This window comes from Strix uralensis, chromosome Z, assembly GCF_047716275.1.
Source record: "Strix uralensis isolate ZFMK-TIS-50842 chromosome Z, bStrUra1, whole genome shotgun sequence".
NCBI lineage: Eukaryota > Metazoa > Chordata > Aves > Strigiformes > Strigidae > Strix > Strix uralensis.
In genome coordinates, this window is record NC_134012.1 from 98,311,678 (window position 1) to 98,334,133 (window position 22,456).

Below are 22,456 nucleotides of genomic sequence, written 5' to 3' on the forward strand. Positions count from 1 at the left end.
CTAATAGCAGAGACTGTGGTAAAGCTTTACAACACAGCTTTTGTCCTTGCTCTCTTCTTTTTTGACTCAATTCTTGCAGGAAAAAATCATGAGAAACCAAATGGAAAAATGTAGGAAATTAATAAAAGCGAGTCACTCGCTGCCTTTGTCCTCTTTCTCAAAGGCTGACAGGCTTCGACACAAGGTGCAAAGACACGCGCCATGTGAGGTGCATTACCCTTTCCAGGAACCAGTGCGGGCGAGTCCCCTTCCCATCCGTCCGGATCCTCATCTTCCTGAGGGGTGCAATATCGGCGATCTCCATAATGAAACTGTCCTGTTGGCCTCGCTCAAACCTGGAGGGATTGAAAGGCCGAGGAGGTCTACCACTGCTTTACAGCATCGTTGTGTCTCAATCCCCTGTCCGTGCTACAACTCGCACCTTGCCAACGACCTCAAATTAAAAGTTTATGAGTGCATGTTACTGGATTTGAGCTTTTCTGTCCTGCAGTCACTAGCTACTGTGTTTTTGGCAAGACGCCTCAGTACAGATTTGACAGGGATTCCTTCTCCTCTGGAAAATCAAGCCCATACAAGGCACCTGGAGTCGTTCCAGGCAGCCTGCAGCATACATTATCACCCTGTTTGTAACCAGAACAATAGAGACTCACAGTCCTGTTTCTGCACATCGCCTTCCTCCTGGCATCTGCCCACGTGCCTGCCCTTAACCCATCCCAACTAGAAGGCAAAGCAATTTTGCTTAATCCTCTTTCACTAAGATGTAGCACATAATTTTGCATTTGCCGCGGTGATAGACAGTTGCTGCAGCTCAGCTAAATATGGCAACCTGATTGCAAGTCAGAGCCCAATGCTTAAGTTTAGTAAGTGCAGGCAAATTGTGTTAGAAAGGAGCCAAAACTGACTGTCCTGCACTGCACTCCTGAATTTGGGGAATTTGGATTTGCAAATGAGCTCTGTGTTTGGTACGAACCAGGGTGGGTTTGTGTGATATTGCATGAGAGATCTTACCCTATGCTTGGCTGCTGTATATAGGCACAAGGATGTGTAGGAACTGCTCAACCATAGCAATCAGCAGAAAGCAGGAAAAAGGAAAAACAACTAACATATGCTTCTTGAAGAAGATATTACCACAGCCACCTTACCTCCCTCTTAGCATCAATTGTGCTAGGAAGAAGCCCTTGCCGCAGTGAAAGTGCTGCCTCAGGCTCAGTATTACTCTGTTCCAAGCAAGTGAATCTTTTAGGTTTGCCCCCAAAATACTCTGGCAGACCTGCTGTGGGCTTGGAGATGGAAGTCCAGCCCTTTCTAGGCAGGAGACAGCCAAGTCCAGGGGGTCTACCGAGCACCACCAGGACCACTCTGCTGTTGAGGTTCCTCCTTTGAGCAAACTTCTCCTCGTGAGTGAGTGACCTGAGTATGCTGAGAGTTTTGGGGAGAGCTCTGCGAACGGTGGGCACTACCATAATATAGACAATCCAAAATGATGGTATCTCGTTCCTAGCAATGTACTCACCCTCCTATAGCAGTTCAGTGCAGTGCCAGGATATGGAGAAAAAAACATTTCTTTACCAACCTCTCCTCAGATTACACCCTGCAGCATGAATGTGATTATCCTCACACCATTATCTGAGCCTGCATAGCTGCAGATGTTAGCAATAGGGATTGGCTCGAGCCTCTCAGTTTTCATCCAGACATTGCTTTCCCTGCACTCCCAGAGGCATTGGGATAGGGTGTTTTGGTCCAAGTCCATTTCTAGTTATTAAGGGTTATGTTTGCTCTTTGAAAAACACCCTTCTCTTGTTATTTGTCTTTCTGTGGTACCGGATACCAAGACAGCCTGTCTCACTGTGAGAAAGAGAATGTGCTTTTGTGCCTGGACTGGATTGATTTCCACATCTATTTGAGAAAAAGGTGTGACCCTCTCGGCCTGAATTATCCCATGATCCTATGGTCAGTTTTCATGACAATCACTATTACCTGAAAGCTTCATAGAAGTCTCTCACTCTGATCATTTCCAGGCTGAGCAACTCTAAGCTAAACAGTCTGTTAGCAAAAGAAACCATTATTTATCTTCAGTAAATGCCCTGTTTATAAGTTGGTAAGGCTGATACTCACCTGCTACTTCCAAGAAGCCACTGTACTAGAGGGAAGCAATTGCTAAAGTGACAAACTGGGTGACCCAAGAGCTCTTTTCTATCCCTAATTTATATGAATATGAACATAAGCCTGAAAAAAAATTGCAAAGAGAACAAGTACCCAGACAAGCTGACTGCCGCTATTCCTTTTCCAGGACACTGAAGCATTTATCTGAGGGATTTCATTAAGCTTTCCTACCCATGCCTGCACTTGTAAATATTTCTATTGCCCAGAGGTCTTGGCAATAACGGTAATGTAGCTAAAATTGCCTTAAATCTGGAGCAGGTTAGACAAACGGTTCTTCATAATGCACTAAGCTGCTGTGTGTGAATTGGCACTGGACAGCCCCAATAAAGATGAAGTGCCTTTTACCATTTGGTTGCAGTGGCTCTCACCCATCCCTCACTGGTGGTGCAAAGGCTGACGAGATTTCCGTATGAAACAAGAGCTGGGGAAGCCAGTGTTGTTAACAGCTGGATGAAGACTGCTGGAGTGGTGTGGAAACAGGTGATATGTGTATTTGGGGACATGCATGTCCTCTGCAGAGCTGGGGGTGTGATACAGAGTGCCTCCAGCTAGCAGAGATGTGCTAGTACATCCCCAAAGAATAGCAGAGCATCCTGGGGATATTAATGTATTACTAGCTGTGTTTTACATGCCCTTCTTCTTTATACAGCCCCAAAGAATTTTCAACACCTTTTGCAGATCTTCTACTGGCAGAAGACAATGCAAGAAACTACTAAGATGCCAACTGTGTGGCTCTTCTTTATTACATTTTCATATCCTTTTATCAGAGATTATCCACCCCACCCACACAGACAAATATGATTTTTTTTATAGACCAGATCGTTTAGGGATATCACTTGCCTGACCAGGTGGAGCAAAACTGCAATCCCTCTCTTGAAGGGCTGGAGATGTCTTGGTCACTTTTAGAGATTTTTGGTTGATGTACTCTGATGTGAAGTCCTCTTTATGTTTACTTGCAAATACAAATAGTTGTGGTCCATTTTCCCACCTACTAGAATTGAACCTTGGGCTTAAAATAGTGGAAGACAGCCTAGTTTGGTATTGCCTGGGGTCTTGATGTCACGGATAGCCAGCCGCGCTGGTAACCCAGAGGCATTGCCCCACACATTGGTTGTCCCTCTGTGATGGGGAGCAGAGCTATGGTTTTCTGCATGACTCAGCTGTTTCTCATGGAGATTTTAGTCAGCAGCACCTCTGCTACATTTTTCTCAGAGCAAACAAGGCTCGTGCTTGTTACTAACTAAACACACGAAGGTTTCAAGCTTAGCTAAACATGCTTGCCCGCACACCTACTCTGCTATGACAGCTGTAAGTAAAACATCCCCTGAGAAAACAGCTCTATGCAGGGAGCCTTATCTTCAACTATCCAGCCCATACATGATACACAAAGCTGGGGCAGAGGAACTGCATTGCCCGGAGGCTGGGGGAAGAGTCCAGCATCACCTCAGCAAGCTGAGCTCAAACCATATGGTCAAATGCGCTTGCCCTTCTGACACTCTGTAGATACTTTGCTGAATAAGATCAGAGGTAGTCAATTAATTAAATTTAAGCCTGATGAACCCATCTCTGAAACATGGTTAGTGGCACGTTCATTCTTGAGCATGCCAAAACTTTCTGTAATGAGGGAGGTGCTAGAAAGGAACAGGAAAGCATTAGGAAATGGATCAGTGACATGTGGGGGCTTTTGGCTTACAGAAGTGCTAGGGTTACAGTGTTAGTTGTTTCTGCTGAAGAAAACATGAGATTTCACCTTTTTAGCAAAATCAGAGCATGCAGTGCAGCACTCCACAGAGCTCACAGCCCATTTCCATCTCTCTGTACCGTAAGGCCACATCTGGGTGGACAGATGTCATCGCGTGTGCCAGCTGCAGACTTTAGAGTGGCACAGAGCCCAAGCTAAGGAGCCCGCTTCTCGGCAGGGCCCTCAGCTTACCAGCTCAGGTCCTGGCACCGCTCACACAGCTTCTGGACCAAGCTGCCTGACATCTGTCCAGCTCAGAAAATGGGAAGAGCAGACGGGGGAGAGTCAGCACCTTCCCATCACAGGCACTTCGCAAGGCAGGTGTGTGCATGCTAGTTTATCTTTTTCATTATGCAGTTACTCACGCATTCCCATTAAATAATGTTTAAAATAAATTACTCATTTTTTCACAAAAGATATGTTTTGCAGAAATGTCCACAGTTCCTCCTGGAGCTGATGCAGGACTTCACAGTTCATATTTTTGTTCACAACACTTATCTCTAAAGCAACGGAGGAACAGGTTAAACAAAACTTCTACAAATCACAAAGGATAGTTTCCCTGGTTACATGGTGCTCTCCTTTCCTCTGCCTTGCTAAATACTTACAAGGGACACAGTTCTGAATCTATAAAATCAATGGGAGTTCGTGCTTCAGTGGGAGCATAATCAAAGCCCCAAGTGCTTCTTGACTAACACCAGAATCTGTTATCACTCCACTCCTAACCAACCAAAATCACAAAGTTACTGTACCTGTCTCCATTTTTGTCCAGCTGCATCTCCTCAGTGTTCCCATTGGATCCAAAGACAGTCATGAAGATACTGGCATCAGTACCGCCGCTTTCAATGTCCCCAGTCACAACCGTGACTTCATAGAGGATCTGGGGAGGATTTAAAACAATCAGAAGGTCTCATTCAAACAGCTGTCCTTAACCCATGCAAAAACCTGAGCAAAATGCTAGACAGGCTTTGCAGGAGATCTGCTTCTTTGCCAGAAATGGTTACAATGCAGCTTCTCGGTTTCTCTCCACACCATGGTTCTCAGAGGCAAAGTTACAGATTGAAATTTGCTACGGGACCTTCTTCTTTGCATCGTCTGTTTTCTGCAGATTTTCTCAGCCTAGATGGACTCAGAGAAAGACACATTCATTTTGACAACATATGCATGGGGAGCGATGAAGACCTGCTAAACTGGTTTTCCATGGGAGTCACAACCCTCATGTCAGTGGATGGGTCTCCAACCCTCTGCTAATGGTGTCTCATCCCAGCCACCTCCCAGCACTCCAGACCTCCGTACTGCATAAAACTCTTGCCATTTTTAAAAAACAGCTCCCAAAGGCACCATTGTTTCTTTTTCTTGAGTGCAAAATGTTTACCCCAAGTATTCGGTGTCCAACTAGACACGATTTAGTTCAACATCGCTAATAGTTTTGAAGGCTATTACATCTGAACTCTCTCTACAGCAGAAAAATGCAGCTATCCTATTTCCCAGTGGGATGCACACTGCTGCATCGAATGCAGAGTGTTCCCACATCTCGTACTCCAAAAGCATGTCAATTTGTGAAAATATGTTTTGCATCATTTTCACCTTACTAGCCTGACTTTGTTCTTTTTCCCTGACATGAATAATAAGACTCAGAATAAAATATTTCAAAAGTCTGCAAGTCCCAGTGGCTGTCAAGTGGCTTAAGACTTTTAGGCCACTTAGATGCTTTCAAGATCATACCTATGGTAACAAGACCTCTGGATTTAAGAGGTGGAAGAATAAGAAACAGCCCCAACAAAACATGTTTCAAATAGTGCACTGCTAAGCAAGTTTTATTGGCCTGAATTGTGATTCCCATATAAATAAACAGTGCAAAGGAATAATGTCATTGAAAAATTATTTTTCATGTTTGTTCAATCCTGAGTAACCTGTCCACCACATAGCCATCCACACAGTTTTTAAATTATAGCAAAGCATCACATTTGCTATAGACAGGAGAAGAAAAACCCTTTTACCAATGCATTAAAGGTTTTTAGTGACTGTGGTGGACATTGACTAGTTTCTCTATGTATAGGAAGTCAAATACTCAATTTAAAGCACAAAGAGGGAATATCAAACCAAAAAGAAAATTAAATTGAAAGGGGTACATATGGCCGTGTAAGAATCAAGCAAAAGCAAACTAAAAAAGTATTAGCTTTCCCAAAGATGTTAAACGTATTAGTCTTCTTTGAACTCTAAAAAAAAAAATTAAACTGTTTCTAACTACAGCTATTTACAAGGCTAACTAGGAAGCTGATCAGAAAGTCAAATACACACTTCTGATTTCATGTCTCAAGCATCTCCCCTGATTTCCTTCAAACCTTTCAGCAAGTTTCTGACTCAACATCTTAGAAAAAAATTTAGATAGATGTGTCTATTTTTGGCATGCTTATGAAAATAAATATTCAGGATTGGGCTTTTAAAGGAAGACTGAGCATAAGTCTTCATTAACAGCCACTTCAATCCATGGGCAAGCCATCAGGTCACTAATACGAGTTTGGAAATCTTATCCAGGAGGTTAAACAACTGATGGGAAGTTTTTAAGAGATTAGGCTTTAACCTTGGTATTCAATCTAAGGGAGGTTTTTTTCCCTCTTAGGTCAATTCTACCACTGAAACCTGCGCTGAGTTCTTGAATCCTTCACAGATACTAAAAATGTTATCAGGCTTTTGTGTGTCTGGGGAACAAAACAGATTTCAGGAGAATATTTTTAGCTTGGGAATCAAGAGCAACATAAAGAAAAATTAATGTACTATGAAAGTGTAATCTCACTGTAAATAGAAACACATCTATAGAGATTTTAAATTGCCATACAGGTATTAAACACAGTATTGTCCAATTCATTCAGACTGTTATTTCTATTATAAATCTTACAACCAAAATCAGCATAGCTCAGCTTTCCAATTTGCACTTGGTTGAAATATGGCATAGCACACATTACTTCAAATTTCATATATATGGATTAAAAGACTATACAGTTTTTTCATTGCTTTTCAATTTTAATCAGTTATTCATTTCAAAGATCAAGTGTACAAATGTCTCCATGTTTCAGCAACTTCCAATTATTATTAGTTTCTAGATGAATTCAGTTTCCCTGTCCCATATTAGAAATGCTAATGTGTAGCCACACTACACAGAGATTAACATACCTCCACTACTCTAATTTGATGAATTGGAAGTATCTCCTCAAAGAAAGCACGATGAAGTTAGATTACACCAAGGTCCTCACCTTGCAGCTGCCCCACTCTGTGGGTACCACACAGTGGGTGCTCCAGGTGTGGTGACAAAATGAGGACATGCTTCTGAATGATGTCCTACCTGCTCTCTCCTATGCCATGGCTGCATCCAGCCAACATTATTAAAAAGTGCTGTCAGTGGTAATGAGGCTAAACCATTCCTGAAGATTTTGCTAAACAAATAATAAAGAAACCCTCTGCAAAGAAAAGGCTCAAACCCCATGCAGAAGTCAAAGTATGAGAACTGCTGACACACAACGTATATCAGCACAGGTCCATGCAACAGCTACGGGATGAGTCTAGAGCCTACCTTGATGCCAACATTAACACAGTCCGCATCCAGGATGTTGAGGATTCGGGAAGTGAGACCATCACCTTTGTCTCTGGCCAGCCAGCACTTACAGACAAAGTTATACATGACGCCTTTGGTGGGCACGACGATGGTGATCTCTTCCACCAGCCAGCAGCTCTCAGGGGTAGCGCCATCATGCCCCACCTGTGAGAGTCAGTGAGAAAACAGCTGCTGGTTAAAGGAGATTTCTTCAGAGGAGAGACCCTGGTTGAGTGTTTTAACCAGCGATGAGGGACTAGGAGGGTTGATGACATACACCATCACACAGACCACTTCCACAGTGGAACGGAGTGAGCTGTGATACAGTTTGTGCCATTGCTGCCCAGCAGGCAAGACATCAGTGTACATCCCCACACGATGTGGGCAGGGACGCTCAGGTCACCTGCTACTGAGCATGAGGGAAGGCAGGACACTGCCAATCCTAAAAGTAAACAAAGGGAACATGAAATAGGTAGGCCTATGTGAAAACATGTCCACTCTCTTATACTACTCTACCTCTGCTTCGTTGACCTCTGCCTTCTAGTTTGCTGATCTCTGCAGACCCATTTCTCCATCTTTCCAAGCCCTTCCACTGCTGTAGCAACACTTAGGAGAGACTATTCAAAGCTTCATAGCCAAGATGAAAGATGCAGCTAGGCAAACACTCACATGCATTATTCAAACATTCCTTCCCTCACAAAACCACATCTAAGTCAACTATATGTATAAGGCTGTTTCTCTGCTTCCCATCTCCTTAAACTGCAAAATCTCCGTGTTTGTAGAGGAACCATTAAATGGAGCTTACATCTGTAGCTGGTTGATTTTCAAGGACTACCTCCTCCAAGCTCAATAATGGTCCATTCTGGAGAGCAGGAAGTCATGCAAGAGTAGTAGGGAGCCTGCACGGATGAACAAGGGTCTCCTGACAAGGTTTAAATAGGAAAAGGAAGGATACTAAAGATGGCAGCAGGGACAGGGACCTGGAGAAATATAGAGACACTGCCCAAGCATGCAGGGATGAGGTTAGGGAAGCCAAAGCCCACCTGGAGCTGAGTCTGGCAAGGGCCGTAAAGAACAACAAGCAATGTTCCTACAGGTATATCAGCAGCAAAAGGAAGCTGAGGTTCAAACTTCTCCAAGAAACTGCATGTGTCCCTCTTAAAGAATGTGGGCAATTCATCCTGGGGCAGACTTATAAGCATAATTATGTATCCCAGTTGATGTACCAAACTCAGTCAGTCAGTCATTCCAATGAGCTATCTGTAAATAAAAGGTTGAATAGAAGAGCTACCTACAGTTCATTATTTTCAGAGCAAGTGTTGTTTGTGTCGTTACTAGGAAAATTAGGTCCTTAGCTCTCGCTTTTTTTGTTTTTAAATTATTATGATATTTAGGGTTGCTCAGAGAATGATTTTTAATAACAGGTTCATCTAGGGTGATATATCTGTGGTGTCTTTTTTTCCCAAAAAATCAAGTGATCTTTTTTATCTTACTGTCTCAGCCATCACTGCTATTAGGAGTATTATTGCTATACTAATGTCTGTGCAGCTGCAGAAAATTAGAGTTAACCACTAGGGAAATTCAAGTCTACAATGAATGCATTAATTCTCAGATTCCTGGGGTGTGAGGTGAATAGGGATATAACACTTGCCTTCCCATTCCCTCTCTGCCAGCTTGGCTGTTCTTCTCCAAATCCAAAGCCCCTCTGAGACTGCACACAGCCTCTCGAGACCTGCTGCAGGATGGCATGGACGAGGCAGTGGGGAAATTCAGGGTAATGGTTCTGCAGCAAGCAGCGTCAAAGCAACCAGAGGGAAAATCCCAATGAGCCCATTAAAATCTGCTGCTCTTTTGGGTTCTTCACAGCCCCCTCCTAAAGCATCATTCCAAGACATTGCTAGGTACCAGATTTTCACAGCAACCTTTAACTCCTTCGGTATCGGTGACTGGCCAGAAGAAAGCATCCTGCACACAAGCAGATTTCTGAGGGCTTCAAGAACAATGTTGTAAAGTCTGGGGTAAATTCATCCAGGCTGAACTTTCAGACCAGAGCACTAGAATTTGTCTTTCAATTCCAAGAAAACCTTTAGCTGGACCATGCCTATACAGTGAACGATCCAAAGCCATGGCGACACCAGCAGTGTAACCTGGACATGCATACCAACATCACGTCTAGTTTTTTGGGCTGAGATGCTTGAACTAAGTTAGAAGGACAACATTTCAAAGGCAGGTAGGTCCTTGGGCTGTTTGAAAACCTTTGTAACTCATTCCTACTGTCCTTGATGGACTGTTGACTACTTCACATCACCAAGACTAAGATGCACAATTTGCACTGAGCACAAGCACGCAGAAACTAAATGCAACAACAGGGTGGAAATGGGAGAAAATTTGAGTGGTAGATAGAAGATGCAAAAAAAAAAGGGGGTTCCTGCTTATTCTAGAAGCTGTACAGAATACTAAAGAGACCTGAGTGTCTTCCAGGATCAGGTCCCTAGCCAGCAAGGGAGTGGACTTGCAACACTAGTATGTCCTTGGCTTTGTGCTTGTGGTGGAGAAAGGCTCTGAACCAGAAGTGGTTTAGAAATGCAGACCAGTGCAGAACTCTTCTGGACATACCTGTGTCTCTCTGCAGCAACAGCACTCTAGGAACAGAGATGCTTTCATTCATTAGGAGAAGAAATATTAAAACTTGTTTTAAGAACACAGTGTAAAGTGCCTATACCAAATAACTTGTATTATTTATTTTCATGTCAGCATGTCTATTAAAGTACATCAGTAGTAAATAGTATATCTATAGGCTGATAAGACAGGTATAAATGGGCCCCTTTCAAATTACTTCATGTTCCACTGCTTCTATTCTCCCTAGAGTATATTTGCAGCAGAATAATACCAAACTAGAAGTGGCATCACGCTGAAAATCTTACGATCCTACTAAATTCTGCAGTCTGCTGCCTGGGTTATAACAGAGGGCTTCTGGAAACAATCTCCATGCTATGCTATTTTCACATGGTAACTCATACTCAGAACTTCTTGCCTTCTTCCAGAAGCTGCCAAATGCCAAATCTGAGAACGAGCTGTTCCTCACTTTTCCCAAGTAGGTAACTAGCAATTTTCTGCAATGTCCCTGAACACTGCAATTTTCTACAAGGAAAATATGGACTGATTCCATGGCAACCACAGCAGACTGGCACATCAATGTTATCACTGGGACACGGATCAACAAGAAGAGACCTTCCAAGCAGAGGGCACTGCATGAAGGAGGGCAGAAGGCCAGGAGCAGGTGGCTCCTCCAGCCATGAGCTGGGGGTTACAAACTAAAAGGGAAAAATGAGCAAGAGGTGAGGCAGCAGACTGGTGAGATCACTGAGGATAGGGGTGAAAGAGTGTAGAACATCACCCAGCTTGAAAGCTATATGTTATTTCTTTTTCTAACTCTGCATTTCATTTGCAACCTTTTCTCTTCTTTCCCATTTGTAATCCATTTCGAACTATTGCTTTTCCTTGCCTCTGTCTATTACCAAGTGTTTTCTCCTATTTTCTCCTATTCTCTGCCCATTCCTCACACTACTCACTGTCTCTTTTTCCAGTGACCCTTTCTATTTCTTTCTTCATCCAGCTCCTTCTGTCTCTCTGAGACTGAGGGGTTATACTGGTTTTTTACTCTCAGTCTATCCCAGCCCATGCCTGTTTCTATGTGCACACAGTCTGGAAAAGAAGGATTCATGTACTTGCTTCACTTTCAAAGGTTGACCTAAAGATGGCTAGGTAGAAAGTGCCACTAATATCCAGAGACTTGGAGTGCGTTAAGAAGATGGCTCGACAACAAACTCAAATCTAGTATGGAGACTTCTCAAGGTGCCAGAATCCATTGCTTGAATGAAAGCTAATGGGAGTGCTTCAGTCTATCAGCTGCTAAACAGGACATACAACTGCAAAGATTTTTTAATGAGTTAGGATTTCTCTCTTTATATTTCTTTCACACATCTCCCTCTGAATACACCAGCATGTGCACCGAGAGGTAGGTTTACTGCAACACAGGGCATGGGGTAGAAATAAAACTAAACAGGCTCTTGAAGTCCTCAGATTCTGTGGGTTTCAGCTCTTGGTGGCTGGACCAGGCTTCCAGGAGATGGAACTGCCACATGAAGCAAGAACAATGTATACAAATGCGCTGGAAATGTGAATTCTAAGCTCAGTGATGGAAAGTTTATGCAAATTCTGTCTCCCCAAGCCATAGCAGAAAAAATGGCTCCTGTACTGAAATCTATTTGTGTATGTTACTTATGAACAATGATTAATTTTCTTCTCTAAGCCTGGATCCTCCAAGCTGTAAAAACAATTTTCATGTTTAGTGAGAAAATGATACAAGATCTGTTTCTCACTGCAGGCACAATTTATGAAACCCAACTGGAAGTAGTGTGAAAATCAACTAGGAAAAAGACTGATAGAGGACTGCATCCTGGGAACCTTCACTGCACCTGTCAATAACAAGGTTTGACTAAGAAAAAACAGTGCCAGAGGTGGGACAAAACTGGGACATGTTACAACTTCCTTATAATTCAAAATTATCTTCTGCCTCCCAAGGATCTTGGTTTTGTGAGATGTACATTGTACTTGTTTTTAGGTTCAGACACAGTGAAATCTCATTAGCGTGTCCCTGCTTACATTCTTTTTAGACCCAATGCCTTTCCTTCACTGCGAATAACAGGAACATGTGCTTTCTTTGGCCACATATTTCATATGCCCCCAGTACTCACGCTGCATTCACAATACCTCCACTTTTTTGATCTCCCCAACATCTAGGCCCCAAACAGAGAATTTCTCTACAGAGCCATCTGCGAACTCGTCTTTTCCTTCTGGGAGATCCAGCCACAGCCTCTCTGTCTGCACTTTCTGAGGACCCATGATGATGAGGTACACTCGGCTGTCAGTGCTGGAGTCGTATTCTGTGCCCGTCGTGACAGTGATGTGGTATGGGATCACTGCAACAAACAGAGGTTTAGTCATCAGAAAACCCACGCACATCCATGTTTACGTGAGACTTCAGAAAACCAGGGACTTACCCCGTTCAGAGGGAGCAGTTGTGCGTGCTAAATAGGTTCACATCCCATTGAACTCATTCAGAGGATGGATAACACTGCACTGGGCTACAAATGTGCATGGGAGACTACTTTCCCATACACACTTGGGACTGAATTCTGCAAGGGTTAATTTCCCCAGGCAAGCCTACTGGCTGGGAGAAGGTTATAAGTTCAGATTTCTCCCTAAAAGATGACAGAACAGCAAAGGGCTTGAATCCTTATTTACACCAAGAGACCTTCCTGAAGATGAGTCTGAGCACCTAAATCTTAAATAGGCTATTAGACCAAAGTGATCTTATGTTCACTGTTCAATAAAGGCAAATAAATCTGTGCTGACTCCAAGGTAAACCATCACTGACTGAATGTCCCAGTACAACTGCAAATGTTCTCTTTTGTGCTTCATTCAAGGATTGCTGTGATCTATGGGGCAGCTCAGGGTTTCAGCATCCCTTTGCAAATCCAGGCAACCTATGAATAATCCTTGTATTAAAGGTAGGTCACTCAATGATTTTATATATTGTGTAATAATATTGGTTAGGGCAAAAACCTTTAGGCCATGGCTTGAGTCTTAGCAGGTTTTTCTGTGGTTTTCAGAAATTTTAGTTCAGCTGTTAAAAGGGAGGAAGTGCCAGACTGCTTTTCAAGTGCTTTCCAAAAGCTCATTTGGGTAAGCCGAGCGGGTGGTGTAGAATTAGACGCTGAATACTCGTTTGATTTCTCAGAACATTTGTGCAGGGCTGTTCAAACCGTTCTGACAAGACTCAGAGATCTGAAACCTGCCTCATCACAGACTCGAAACTCAGCCTGGCTTCGTCACCACTTTTTCGATTTAAAAAAAAGTTTATAAACCTTGATAAAAAACTTGGTTGGTTTTCAAATCATCCAGGATTGACATCTAATCTTGCTTTATGATGACTAACAACATTTTTGGGGTGGGGGTTGTACTAGAAACTCACATCAAGCTCAGAATATTTGTGCAATATCAGGGAAGGCATGAATTCATGCTGACCACATCTGTTCTTACCTCTGGACAGAGCAGAACCCAAAGAGATTAATTCAGCCCCAGTTTGAGGATTCTGTGTACCAACACAAAATGAACTGACAATTAGGCAAGACTTATTCTCCCCTTTATGGTACCATTTACATTTCATTGTGCACATCAGCATAATGATATGCATTGCATTCTTCACAAAATAAACATTGGAGCTGCTGGTATTAGCAGGAGCAAGGGTTTAGCTGTAGGCAAGACTGATTTTATAAGAATATGTTGAGGGGTCATGTTTAGAACAGCTCCAGACTCCTCTTCTAAATAAAGTATATTTTGAATAGGGACAAAAATTTTATTTTATGCAGTTTTTAACCTGTTCTCCTGTGACAGACTAAGGTCACAGAACTACCAGCATTTCCAACTGATGTTGCATCCTCAAGTCAAAGTACTTGAGACACCTATAGAAAAAATGAGAACTATGAGAAATTGCTTTCATTACCCACTTTAAATAATGGATACAGAGACATAGAGTAGCTTGCTACCAGACGGCAGGAAACACCATTTGCTGTTATTTTCTTTAAAAACTAGAAAAGTCATCCTTTAATTTGTTTATCTCCCCTCTCTATTGTCTCACTCTCTCCAGCACTCAATAGTTCTACTTCTTCAAACATGGGAGAGTGCAAAACCTGAGGTACATGGCCACACCAGGACACCTCATGTGCTCCAGCCCATCTCCCTTTGCCTCCTGCTTCCTTCAGTACCTGTGCAGTGTTCAGGCTGTTTCAGGGCATGTGTCCCCCTCACAGGGGACTGAGTTTCATTAGGGATGTAGACCACACCATCTCCAGTATTGTCTTCCAGCACAGGGCAGGGTTTCAGACCCAAGCAGGTTCCTAGTCATCAGGACCTTTCTCTGTGCTCCATCCTCATTTCACCTCCTGCCCTTCAAAGGTATTCACCATCCTGAGTATGAGAGAGTCAGAACTGAGCTGCTCAAATTGTCACCCCCTTTCCCAGGCAGATCCCGATATCACTTCCCTTAATCAACTAATTAACAGCTGGCTTTTTATCCAGCTCAGGAGGTGACTGTCTGGCTCACACAGCCCATCTTATCTGACATTCCTTCAAGATGCAGTTTCCTTAATGAGGCCATGTCCCTGCAACAGAGATAGTGGTGATGACAAGCTCCAGAACTCAGAGAAGAAAGACCACCCTGGCACAATGGGGATGATGGGAACTATCCTAGCTCTGCTGGAGAGGGATTCTCATGGGAGATGCTGATGTTTTACCCATTATTTGTGAAACTACATGGAATGCCAACATGGCAGATGTTTTCCATTGTCTCACCACAGAAGTAATATCAGAAGGAACATGGGAGTCACTTATTTTTCATTTGAACACAATATAGGATTACAAAAGAAGGGTTGCCCCAAGACACATGAGTTGCAGACCAGGTTAAGCAGTGTGCAGCATTACATCTGCTTCACAACTTAAAGGCATGGGACATGCAACCTGGGTATCACATCACCACAAGCTACTGGGCATCAGCTGAACTGCAGTAACCAGTTGTGTGAGTTCCCTTGGACCATGGCAGTTAAAGCTATCTTAAACTCCTAAGCCAAATTATATCATTTTACACTTGACTTACCATGGAAGTTTAAGATAAGCTTAATTATTTTGCAGTTGTTGTGGACTAAGAACACATATACAGACAGTAACCGTGACTCAGCTGCTTCCCAGTTACTTGTTACGACATAGTATATTAACCATACATCTAAAATCTTAATCTAAAACTAAAAAACCCCATGTAGGATGACAACAAACTGGAGGTGCAGTTTAGATGTGCTGGAACTCAGAGGTAGTTAATCAAAAGGTATATAAATACAGAGCAAAAAGCCTGTGTGGTAATGAAGTTATAAGGAAATATCGATGGACTGGGGAATTTTACCACAAAGGTTAACTTCAGCTGATGGACACTGATCTTCCAGGCCTCCGTCACAGCCAGGATGGGGACAAAACCTGCACAACTTTCCTACTTCTTGTTGGAGGCAGCCGAACAAGACTAGCTTCCCTGCACAAAACTGGATTTTGCAGACACTATCCAGCATATTTCACTTTTTACAAGATGCAGTCGAGAAATGGATTTTGTTTTTTTACATTCAGCTTTGCCTTGTCTCAGGAACCAGAGCCTAAGGATGAAATTCTACACTAGAGCCACCAACAGTTTCCATCAGTTATCTGAGCAGAAAACTCAGTGCTTACAGACCCTCCTCTTCTGCCCAGTTATAAGACAGACCACCTTCCAGAAAACAACAAACCCACCTGAGCACTCTGTCAATGCTTGTTTTCTGAGAGCCTAGACACCTATCTGTGCTCTTGCTCAGCTCCCCATATCCCACTCCCATCTCAACCCAACAGCTGCTGTGATCCAGCTATGTGTTGTAAGAAAAAAACCTGAAGGAATCTAAAATAAATCACATTTAAATTCATATTAAACAAACATCCTTGGTGATGAGGCATTACTAGCCTGATCATGAAAAGGGGAGATTGTTTAAATGTGGCAAATAAGGTCTTAAGAAATTCAAAGCCTCCTTTGGCAATTCAGATCTAATATGTTACATGAAATATCATCTTGAGTAGGTTGAAGAAAAAAGAAAAAAGTGCTGATATCAGCAACAAGAGCTACTTTAAGGAATCATGTGGAAAAGAGCCTCTGATAGTCCAAGGGAGGCTCTTTTGGTGATAATGTCTGACTTGCCTACTGTCCCTCTCGCTGCAAAGGGCTTTGGTTCCTTTGAAGGACACTTCAGACAAAATTATACAAAACTTGCATAAATTCTTCCCTTAACTCTATCAGACCTGATGTTCAGAGGGTAATGTCACTTCTCCCCCACCTCTGAAGTGCTGTCTGCAATGACGTTGGTGGTGGACGAGAATGAAGAGGGAGTATGATTGTTCAGGTCAGTGGTTTTCTTTCTGAAAAGACCCTATGGATGTTGTTGACTGCTTTTCCACATTCAGTGGCATGGATGGACTCATCTAACTTCAGGCATCTAAGTGACATGATTTGTTATTGCAGCTGCCTGTAGTGGTCCCCTGTGCATTTTAGCTCACCGTGAACAGAAAATAGCATATCCTTGAATAAGCACCTACCTAATGATACTGTCATACTGTCCAAAGCACCACACTGTTTGAGAATTTATATCTGCTGGCAATGGAGAAGTTAATTGTGATAAGCTACAGCACCACAGGTTTCCACAGAAGAGAAAGAAGAGGGTTGGAAACACTGAACTTGCTGTGAACTTCATGGCTTATTCCACTATTAGGTTCAGAGAGCTATAGGAAAAGCAACAAACACGGAAACACAAGCACTGATCCAGCTTTTCCCAAAGCAGTCACAACACAAGCTGAAGAGACGTATTTGCTGTTCTGCCCCTCCTTGCTCTTTGCCAGGATGAACGCGGCCTCTCAAGCACTGCAAGCCAGGAACACATGCATGCATGCAGTCAAACAGGGTGGTTGCTCACATGATCCTTCTTCTGCTGCCTTGACCAATCTGGATTTTTTTGTCTCCTTCAGGTCTGCATTGCTATCCTGACTCGACATGCTGAGAGATGAGCCATCCAGGCTGTTTCGCTCGCCGTCATAGCTCTAGTTAGAAGGCATGTACAGGAGGGTAATGAGCTTGAGTGCTCAAGTGTTGTCAGGTGTTCCCATGTGCCTCCAAGAACAACATGAGAAGAAAGTCCTCTAGTTCCCCAGATAGCTTTTTGCTCAGCGTAGCTCAAGTGAATTTACTGCAGATAATTTATATACTTCCCCTTAGGAACCTTGACATGCCATTTTGGATGTGGGTTATAATAAAAGAAAATATAATGGACCTGATAGACCTTAATGGTGTGTTATGACTTTTTCTCTGCCACCTGCATGAGCAATAGCCACAGAAAATTCAGATGGATGGAGCATGGAGCAGTGCCAGATTTGCTTATCAGGGCACACACTGTGGTGTCAGAGTAATGTACCTGGTAGAGATCAAAGAGTGTAAGAGGGAGAATACTGCAAAGCTGATACGAAACATCTATTGTATTTGAAGAGCTACTGCAGATGTGTTCAGTGTCATTGTCCAATAAATATGAGGCTCTTACCACACAGTCATGTAATTTAAAAAAAAAAAAAAAAAAAAAGTTATTAGCTTTTCCTCGTTATGAATAAATATGAACAATGGGGTAAGTGTGACCACAAGCATTCATAACATTGTCTGCTGCAATTTTATGAGGGAACATATGGCAATACTCATCCATGGTGTAACTCTTATATCCATTCTGTTGTATTTAGGATGAGTCTAGCCCAATTTCATTGATGATAATTTTAGTGGTAACTGTCAATTAAAATGTCACTGTCTTTTGCAAAGTGGATGCCTTAAATACAACGCACTTATAATCAGCTGCTTTATTATCTCTCACTGTATAGAAGCAAGAGAGGTCTATTAATCTTGTTTGCTAATTTTAATTGGTGCATATACCTAAAATTCCAATTAGCTATATTAGCCTGATAAAGCAATAGAGGATGTGCAAGTAGAAAAGGCATTTCACTAAAAAACATTTGGTGCTTTGAGTGGTACCAAACAGACCAGACTTTTTATGTCTGGCAATGGTGGAAGAAGGAGCTGAAAAGGTAAGCCCATCCAGTCCGGTGAAGGTGAAGTCGAAGGACTCAATATTTTGGCTTGAGGACTTTGAACACTGGGACCTATAACTAACCTACTTTCTGAGCACAACAAGCAGAGCAGCAGGGAAATATACTCTACTGTGCATCAGCAAGGTACTTTGACTCTCAGCTGAAGAGTTTCACTCAGACTCCTTGATTTTTTTGTTGAAATTGCAAATTACAGAGCTAGTGATACTGGGCTGAGAGTGGCCATACTTTCAGCACTTGCCTGAAAATCACAAGTTCATTCTGGACAAGCCAAAAAAACCTAAGTCCCTAATGAGCTGTCTTGAACTTCTTCAACTAGATATGCAATCATTTTATTTTTATTAGTAGCAGTGGGTAAGGGATCATGGCTTTGAGCCGTAATCATACCTGTTCATAAAGTGTACGGTCTATTTTTTTGTCCTCTTTCTTTTTAGAGAGCCAGCGCTCACACAGGAAAATGAATGATTCCTCTGTAGTCTCATCCAGGATCTCTACTTTTTCCAGGAACCAGTCAGGACTGAACATGCTATTGTCATGACGAATCTTGATCTTGTACAAAATGCCAAGGTCCACAGCCTGTATAGTAAATGTATCCTCCTGCAGAGTATTCAAGAGCAGTTGCTTCTGTTAACAAGCTCGCAACATATCATCTACTGGACAAAAGCAAATGGAGACTACAGAGCACAATACGTGTTTAAATTCCATCCTACATGACAGTGTTTGGTTAAAAGCTTTGCAGCTGTCTATAGAGGCATATCTGTATGCTAAAACTGTTCTGCAGGGAAGCGTTTTGAAGCCTGTTTCTGCTACGAGGGGAGCTGCACAAAAAGTCACTTTTACAACCAATTAGAATATTGAATTCCTGGAATTTTATATCCTGGTTTTCAAGTCTGAGTATAATTCCCTTTCTAATCCAGTTAGATTTGTATGGACAATACAGAAAAAACAATCTTTGCCATCATTATATCTGAGTATCTCCATACGAGGCTGTGAATATGACTCATGGACTGACCGCAGAATACCACCTTTGGAGATATTTTGTCAAACACAGTTGCAGTTTAGGTTCCATCAATTTATCATGATCTGCAGTGAATTAAAATACATACTATGTATGTGCAAACCAGTTGTACAGAGGCTGTGGGAATGAAAGACCTCAGGTTTTGTGGGCTCTCAAATCTGCAGCTAGCAATTCAAGCCAGTTTATATGGACCAAGCTCATAATTTGTCTACCTGTGACTTCACAGAAACATCTACCCATTTTCTGCAGTGCCTGTCAGTTGTAATACCCAGCTGACAATCCATACAAAGCATTTTAAGAGGTAATGCACATGGTAAATGGAGTCAATCAATTCATCCCGCATAGGAAAACTCAGCCTATAAAGGCAGTCATAAACTTGTTAGGTTAAGGACTGTGAAATGGCAAGTGTTATTAACCCGTTTGTTTTTGTACCTGTCCTCTTTCAAACTTGTTGAAGTTCGTCTCAGATTTGCTAAGTTTTCTCTCTCCTGTGTCCCCCAGATCTCCGTAGATATTTAGGAAAACATTAGCATCTGTCCCAGCACCATAGATATCTCCAGTGAACACGCTTATCTTGTACGTGTGAACTGCAGAAAGAAACAGAGATGTGATTTCTGGCCAGGTGAATTATAAAGGCCTATCTTAGATCCTGAATTTACCTAAGAAAATGGTCACCAAACTTTCTGCTCATCGCTCAGTTCTTGGAGGTTTAAAATCCCATACGCTTTATCCTTCCAGGCTTCTGGTAATGATCCAAAAGGTTGGGGAATCACTGGGCTGAAATTTGCTGACTTTCCTTTTTTCCATCTAATCAATGCCTGTGTATTGCTTTGATCACATACAGTTAAAAATGCAAAGAATCACTATACTTATTGCTGGATGCAATGACGATAGAGGTGAGGAAACTCAGCACCTTTTCATACTGAGGCTCAAGGGACATACATCTGAGAACAAGTGATTCAGTGTTGTGAATTCTTAATACTCCATATTCCATAAACAAACTCTAGGGATTCAGATGTGCAATTACTACCAGAGTTAATGGCATGTATCTCTATAAATTCCCCAGACAGAAAGAGAACAGGTTTCTGGGTCCTTCTGCTGAGACAGTATTTAATTAAGGAAGTGTTGGAGCTGTATTGTTTAAGTACCCTTTCTCTTTAGCTTGCTCAATGATGATCCAATAAAACCTCATCAAATCTTTAGTAATGTGCTTTACCGAACCTGTTAAATACTCCTATTTTTATTTTGTTACTCATTTCTCAATTACACAGGAAAAACAAACAGTTACTGAAAGCATCTTCTCCAGGAAAACAATTAGGAACTGTACAAGTCTCTGATTACCCTGGTGGCATACAAGCCCTAGAGAATGCCTCCTTGCAAATCCCAGGGCAATGCAAATGAGGAAGAGGCACAAAGTCTCAGTTAGGATTCTTCTTTGTACATTAACAGCATCAAAGAAAGTATCTATATTGTCTTTCTCTTCTGTACATAGCTTTCCCAGTAAAACAGGGCCTATTCTTCTTCATAGTCCATGAAAGATTTCCATCTATTTCTCTAAGAAATGGATCGTGACCATTCATCAGACTAGGTGCAATGCCAGGATTTCTGGTTTGTCTCTTGACAATATGTTCTACAGAATTATAGCTTCATTTTTGTGAGACAACTGCCACGTTAGTAATAAAGGAAGGAACGTATATAGTCTAATTAGTCAGTTCATCCCTTTTTGGTTTTTGATTGCCAGTTCTGGACTGAAATGCTGTCTACTATATAAAAAGATGATCTTCAGAATACCACAAGCTGATTCTCCATTGTTGTTATTTGGACTGTGTCACTGCCCAAGATGTATGCGAACTCGTAGAGATGCAGAAGATATCATTTGCATCCCAGATATTTTATGTCTAAAGCAGAATTTCCCAAACTTAGCCCTTACTCCCAGCCAAAAGAAACCTTCAGTTATCCAAAAAAATGATTCCATAGAAGGTAAAGCTTATTTTAGGGTTTTCCCTTTAGAAGGAAAAAAATGAGTCACCTAGGTTAGTTAACACATGGTAACTAATGCAAGGTAAAGAAACAGAAGTTAGTAAGCTAAAGAAAATACTGTGCAGGCATGTAGCAGTCATGCCACTTACTAATTGATATTAAAACTGTCTTTGGCTCCGCAGGAAAAAAATCTCCTATGAGATATCACGTAGTTCCTAACAGGGGGAAAAGTACACCTGTCTCTTCTAAAGGCACACTGCAAAGGCTCCAACCTTCCTTACAGCAAGGCACTTACCCTTGGCAATGGAAGACACTTAAAATCAGTATAAATGACACCCTGACAATGGCGTACTGTAAATGCAAATCAAGACTAGGAGAGAAAAGAAACAGGGAGAGGAATGATTTTCTCTGTTGAATCATCTTGTTGCCAGATGCAAGAACCAAGAATGAAGATGGCAGCCGAATTCAATTTGCTCTGCTCAGTATGTAGGAAGGTTCACGAGTTCTCTCAAGGGCAGAAGGAGCACGGGGTGGGAAAAGGAGGTTCTAGAGGAAAAAGAGTCAGGAACAGCGGGGCATACAGAGAAGCAATGAGTCTGGGATGAAACTTCAATTCTTGGTCAGTTACTTCAGCTACCAGGAGGACTAAAAACTGAATGCGAACACTTTATTCTCCCCCCCAGAGACACTTTAATGAGGTGAGAGTGGCTGCCTAGAGCCACAGTTTTAGACAATGTCCATATGTACCTAAAGAGCCATAGAAGAAACAACTCTGGGAGGAAAAAGAAGCATGAATCAGACTGGTAGGGTAGGACAGGAAGGGACAGAGTGCACAGGACAGGTGAAGTTGGGCAAACAAAGATGTTTGCGGAGTCTGGAAAACAAAATGAAAGAGTTTTGTTAGGCATCACAGAATCACAGAATCAACTAGGTTGGAAAGGACCTTGAAGATCATCCAGTCCAACCATTAACCTAACACTGCCAGTTCCCATCTACACCATATCTCTCACCGCTATGTCGACCCTACTCTTAAACACCTCCAGGGATGGGGATTCCACCACCTCCCTGGGCAATCCATTCCACTGCCTAATAACCCGTTCTGTAAAGAAATGCTTCCTGACATCTAGTCTAAACCTTCCCTGGCGCAACTTGAGGCCATTCCCTCTTGTCCTATTGCTTGTTACTTGGTTAAAGAGGCTCA

General features: G+C 42.3%; 1 protein-coding gene across 1 annotated transcript in view; it reads right to left on the minus strand.

Moving 5' to 3' along the window:
- The window catches only part of LOXHD1 (lipoxygenase homology PLAT domains 1), a 146,347-nt gene that overhangs the window by 30,265 nt on the left and 93,626 nt on the right, over positions 1–22,456 (minus strand). The window contains exons 32-38 of the mRNA XM_074856970.1: positions 19,708–19,862; positions 18,645–18,854; positions 17,090–17,213; positions 12,267–12,475; positions 7,473–7,658; positions 4,654–4,781; positions 218–335 (exon numbers count right to left, since the gene is read on the minus strand). Of these exons, the coding sequence (XP_074713071.1) occupies positions 218–335; positions 4,654–4,781; positions 7,473–7,658; positions 12,267–12,475; positions 17,090–17,213; positions 18,645–18,854; positions 19,708–19,862 (1,130 nt within the window). The remainder of the gene's footprint in view (positions 1–217; positions 336–4,653; positions 4,782–7,472; positions 7,659–12,266; positions 12,476–17,089; positions 17,214–18,644; positions 18,855–19,707; positions 19,863–22,456) is intronic.